Consider the following 5604-nt stretch of genomic DNA (forward strand, 5'->3'; position numbering starts at 1 on the left):
ATTCACACACACACACACACACATACATGTTCACGCATATATATGGAGATTCATACATGTACATAGCTACATACATACATGTACATATATACATGCATACCTACATGCATATACATACACATCTGTATTCATACATACTTGTGCTTTTGAACTGCGTCCATGCGCCATCACCTAGCCCTGAGATTCGATCCTCTACCGCTTGCATGCGACGATAGGGCCGGCCATTCTCCTGAGATAAGTAGGCTGTAATTGTCTGAAAGACGTTATCAGCTGAGACATGCCGAAAGACACGAGAGAACAAGGAGAGAAGATAAGAAGATGAAAAAGAAGAAGATATGGCGAAGTGCGGTCAATGAAGAAGCACAACAGAAAGACAGAAAGAAATCGAAGGAAAGAATTGTAGAGAGCTGACTGACTGGTGAGGAGAAAAAGAAGAAGAAGAGATAGGGAAAAAGAGAAAAAGAGGTAAAAAGGAGAAGAAGAAAGGAAACCGAGAGGAAACAAGAATTGCGAAGAGATGAAAAATACCCTCATAAAGAAAAAGAGATACATACTGACAGACAAATATCGATAGATCTTAATACGGACATATATATATATATATATCTCAAGCGATAAACCTATCCGATAAACCTGATAGGAAAAGATACATATAGCTAATGTAGCATATACACATAGGCACAGGAAACGGAATGATAGACATGATCTTTCTCTTCATCCTTCCTCTCTCTCCTTCATATACATACATGAGCATACGCATGTTTCCTTATACTCCCCCTCTTTCTTCTCTTCTTGCATCTTGGACCAGAAAGACACACCCTCCCTTCCCCAGACCTGTCTGTCTCCTGTACACGTCTACTAGGTACATACATATGCGTAGGATTCCATATATATAAAGAGAGAGAAGATCTTTCCTACGAATCCATGACGTCTATGTGTGCATGCAGTTATGTGCCGCATCAAAGCACGTACATAGACATACACATCTAACACCTGCAGGCTGTATGTGAGAAACCTCCTACGCACCCCATGGGAACTAATCTACACAGGAGCACTCGACATAATACCATCTATAGTTCGAATATTCCCACTTATATCTCTACATCTCTGTATATTTCACATACCACTCGGTGCTTCTTCATATCGATCGAGACGTCCCATCTGTATCTACAGGAGCACTCGCTGTAATGCATACGTGCGTCAAGATGTGTATCGAGAGGTATAGAGGAAACCTTCAGATATATACATACACACAGCGCCCCTCATTGTCCTCGCATGCCGAGACGTGTACGGGAGTATATACATACTTCTACATACAGCTCTCGTTGCCATGCATACCTACATCTACATATATATAGATATAAATACGCACTATGTACGGGCCCATATAGTATATGTACCGCTGTTGTGCATGCGTACCACGTATAGATATGTGTCTGTCTGCGTGTATGTGGATAGACTTACAGATCGTTTCCTGTAGAGTGATGACATAGACGTCATACCCTGGGAGAATCCAATCACGTAGAGGCTGTTCGCCTTGTCGTACGTCTTGTAGACTCAAAGTACTAGCCCTCATGAGAGACTTCCTCGTCACCATCTTTACATCTTCCCTTGCATTAAGAGACCCACCACTAGTACTACTAGTAGTATTGGTCGAGAAAACACAAGAGATATGTCTTCCATTGGCATCTCGATGACCTTCTTTCTCTCTTTCATGCGAGGCATTCTCTTCCCCGCCTTTCATTCTTTCCTTGTTGACAACACCCCCTGAAGCAGACGAGGAGAGGCTCGATCGATCTCTCCTATCACTCCGGCTATGATCAGAAGAAGGATCACCTGTAGTTGCTTTGCCGACCCCCTGCGGATTCCCAGCTCGAGAACTCTTTGAGACAACGTGAGAAAGAGAAGATGAAGAAGACGCCGATCCACGGGTGGTGGAAGAGGAAGATGCTGACAGAGTACTAGGGTGACCTTGAGGTGTACGTACACCTCCCCCAGTCCCATCAAGAGTGGCCTGGGTTCTATCCGCGATAGACTTAGGATCATCTCCTGTTGGGGGGGAATTGGCTTTCCCTCTCTCAGTCTTTTTCAATGAAGAGACACCCCCCTGCGTGGAGAATTTCGAAGGACTATCCGATGGAAGAGTCTTCATAGAAAGGCTCCCTCCCTGAAGAGAGGGCGAGGCACCAGACATCTCACCCGTCGCCCAGGCATCTTCATCGTCTAAAAGTTCTTCGACAAGACGCTCTGGCAACTCAGGAGGAAGCGAGCTACTACTACTACTACTATTCCCCACGCCTCTACCCCCCCCGGTCACTCCTGCTGCTGCTGAAGAAGAAGAAGTTGAAGAAGGGGAAGACGACATAGCTCCAGGAGGGAATTCTTGGTATTCAGAGTTCCTGAGACGGGAGAGACGCACAGTCAGACGAAGAGAGAGAAGAGAAAAAGAAAGAAGAAGAGATGAGAAAGGAACGAAAGAAGATATAAATAATATACCACACATATGGAAAGTGAGAAACAGAGATGAGGTGTACATGTTAGGATGAAGATTGAGAGACTGCGAGAGTTCCGGGAAAGATGAGATAAGAAATGGTGAAGAAGAAGAAGAGAAACGAAGGAAGAAATCGAATGAAAACGACATGCATGTAAAGACATACACAGAGAGAGAGAGACGGCGCATACACACATACAGAAGTATATATGTATACATGTAGGTATATTGGACACAGCACTGATACTCATTCTCTCACTTCTACCTCTTGACCGTCACAAAACGTATGTACACATACTTACCTACATATAAGCATGTACATGTCTCCTTTAGATAAACATATATACACTCTGTCCATGTAATATGACATGCCTATGTCTATTCTAGGTGTTGATTCTTCTATCTACATCTGTGTATATAGGTATTATATCGAATGAGATGCCAGTCATCTACCTAGGTACCGACCAAGTCTTACTGTCTACCGCTCGAGAGAAAGAAGTGCATGAGCGGAAAAGCAGGAGACGTAATAGAGCACATACACATAGACACGCACATCATGCATAATACCCCTAGATCAAGACACCTGCGATCCTCCAAATCGTAGATCCATCACTTTCTGTGATGATCGTGGTGACTATCCTTTCATTGATAGCTTCCTTCTTCTATCCTTCTTTTCTACCTATCCATTCAAAACTCTTCGTAGGTAAGCACGATAAGGAGAATCCTACTGAGAAGATCTACATAGATAGAGAGAGAGAGAGACTCTTCTTTTCCTGTCCTCACTCTCCTGTCCACCCATCTCTCTCAGTCTCCTTCTCTCTCTATATGAAAAAAGAATAACTCACACATCATCCCCCTTTCTTCTCTTTCTCCATTAACTATCTATCTGTCTTTTATCTATCTTTGGTCCGCCTACTTTTAGCCTATCTATCTTGAATCTATCTCCATGTTTCATTCGTGCTTTCTGCGACTTACCAGGTCCCGCAGAAAATGCGTATAGGCTCAGCATTTCTAAGGCTATTGTCTTTCTTCATGCCTGGACGGGCTCTCGTAATGCGACTATTCTGATAGCGATCTTTCTGCATTTGCTGGAACACCGCTCGTATGCTCTTCATCTCTCCTTCTTCTCCCCCCTCTCTTGTTCTCCCCCCCCCTGTTCGATTTGTCGAGGACGATGAGATCTTCGGCCTAGGAGAAGACGACAGAGAAGGAGAACGAGGAGAAGCAGATCCTCCTGAAGAAGAATCGAGACTTGCACCAGTCAAACCACCTGCAGGTACCCCTGGTCGAGCTTCATCTCTCCCTATATAAGCCGAGCTTCTTGCGAAGGCATGTCGTTGATTCGGACCAGAAGCATGAAGCAGACTATTATTATGAATAGTAGTGGACATTCCCCCTTCTCCTTCGTGTACTTTAGCATTATCTCGGTCTCTCTCATGGCGACGATGAGAATGAAGAAGACCTTCTGCTTTCTCTTCTTCTTCTGCATGACCTTGACGAGGGGGTTGATGGCGACTGAAACTTTCTCCTACTGCTGCGTGGGCCTCCCATTTGGCAGAAGAAGAAGAAGAAGAAGAGAGAGGCGAGGACCCTGACTGAGATACGGAAGGAGAAGCATCGTGACTATAATACAGAGAAGATGGAGGGAGAGCGCCATGAGCAATCCCCCTTTCTTTCCCCTCGGTCTCTTCTGTCTCCTTTGGTCTCCAGGATCTACTGCTACTACTACTACTTTGAGCCAGAGAAGGACCTGAAGCATCACTACTACTCTTCTTTTTCTTTTCTCCTTCACTTCTCCCTATAGAGGAGCCGTGAGAATAAGAAATCTCTGGACTGGAAGAAGATGAGAGATGAAGACTTTCTCTCAAATTCGACGAGAATCCTTCTTCTTCTTCTCCTTCCAGATGCCCGTCAGATGTATGACAATGGCGATAGGCACAGTCACCCCCCCCTACTGCTGAGCCCGATTTCTCTCCTCCTCCTCCTCCTCGCCCTACGCCTCTTGAAGCTCTTCTTCCTGTATGTCTCAATTGCTCGTCTCCGCTCCCCCGTTCAATGGAAGAGGAGACGGCGGACTTCTTTGTATCGGAACTGATGGGAAGATGTGAATGGGCGAGAGAGGCTTGATACCCATCATCTGTTGCATGCACGAGATTTGTGAGATTATGAGCCGTCAGATCAAAGAGCTCCCCTACACCTCTTACGGATCGTAAGCTCTCTAACTTCTTTTCTTCGCGGAGAAGCCCCCCTCTACCTCTATTACCTCCTTCTCCCGCTCCTCTCTCATTGTCATCCCCCTGTACACGTGAAGGCACATGAGTCTCACAGGGGGGGGTCGTCGCGTTGCCAGCAGATGACGAAGAAGAAGACGAAGAAGGAGAAAAGAACAGATCTTCTTCTTGAGGAAAAGGAGAAGTTGGAGAAACGAAGGGACGTACCCCAGGAGAAGAAGGAGAAGAAGAAGAGGAGGAGGTGTCTTTCGAAGAGGGTTGAATCATGGCATTCATCCACCCTTCACGAGCTTTCAGCACTTCACGCTGTTGACGTTGAAAACTCATGGGAAGATTCCTTTCCCAAATTTCATCCCCGCCTTCTTCTCTTCTTCCTCTTTCTTTGCTCTTTCTTTGGAGTGATGGTCCTCATTGGAAGGGCCCCCGTTCGGAAGAAGAGAAGAAGATGTAGTCGAGTCCTCTTTCTCAGGGCTCTTGCCCGAATCGCGTGTGGCCGACGAGGTGGCAATGCTAGATCTTCTCTTCGACGAGACTTCTCCTCGACCGTCGGTAGCATCGACACCTTCATTATCTCCATCAGAAGATCGATGGTGAGCTATCAATCGATTGCCTGGAGACTTGTAAGAACGAAGAGACGCACTATCACGTGTAGAAGAAGAAGAAGCAGCAAGGCGAAGAGAGGTCTCTTCTTCTGTACGGCTTCTCTGACGAACTGGAGAAGATAAACCGAAAGAGGCTTGAGAAGTACACCTCGCAGCAAGACACGTGCCCCCGTCACTCCTCTTCCTCTGATTCATCATCCTGTTGTTCTCCTTGTCTTCTTCTTTCTCCATGGTGGTCGCTTCAATCTCTTCAGATCATCTTCTATCTCTCTCTCTCTCT

The 5604-nt window shown here is 45.8% G+C and overlaps 1 protein-coding gene across 1 annotated transcript in view; it reads right to left on the reverse strand.

Moving 5' to 3' along the window:
- CSUI_005066 (endonuclease exonuclease phosphatase family protein) overlaps nucleotides 1-5595 on the reverse strand; it is a gene marked incomplete at its 3' end in the record, with an annotated part of 9790 nt that extends 4195 nt beyond the window's left edge. The window contains exons 1-3 of the mRNA XM_068065246.1: nucleotides 3467-5595; nucleotides 1465-2399; nucleotides 139-270 (exon numbers count right to left, since the gene is read on the reverse strand). Coding sequence (XP_067922778.1) covers nucleotides 139-270; nucleotides 1465-2399; nucleotides 3467-5049 — 2650 coding nt within the window. The remainder of the gene's footprint in view (nucleotides 1-138; nucleotides 271-1464; nucleotides 2400-3466) is intronic.
- Between the last annotated feature and the right edge of the window lie 9 nt (nucleotides 5596-5604).

This window comes from Cystoisospora suis, assembly GCF_002600585.1.
Source record: "Cystoisospora suis strain Wien I chromosome Unknown contig_2420, whole genome shotgun sequence".
Classification (NCBI taxonomy): Eukaryota; Apicomplexa; class Conoidasida; order Eucoccidiorida; family Sarcocystidae; genus Cystoisospora; species Cystoisospora suis.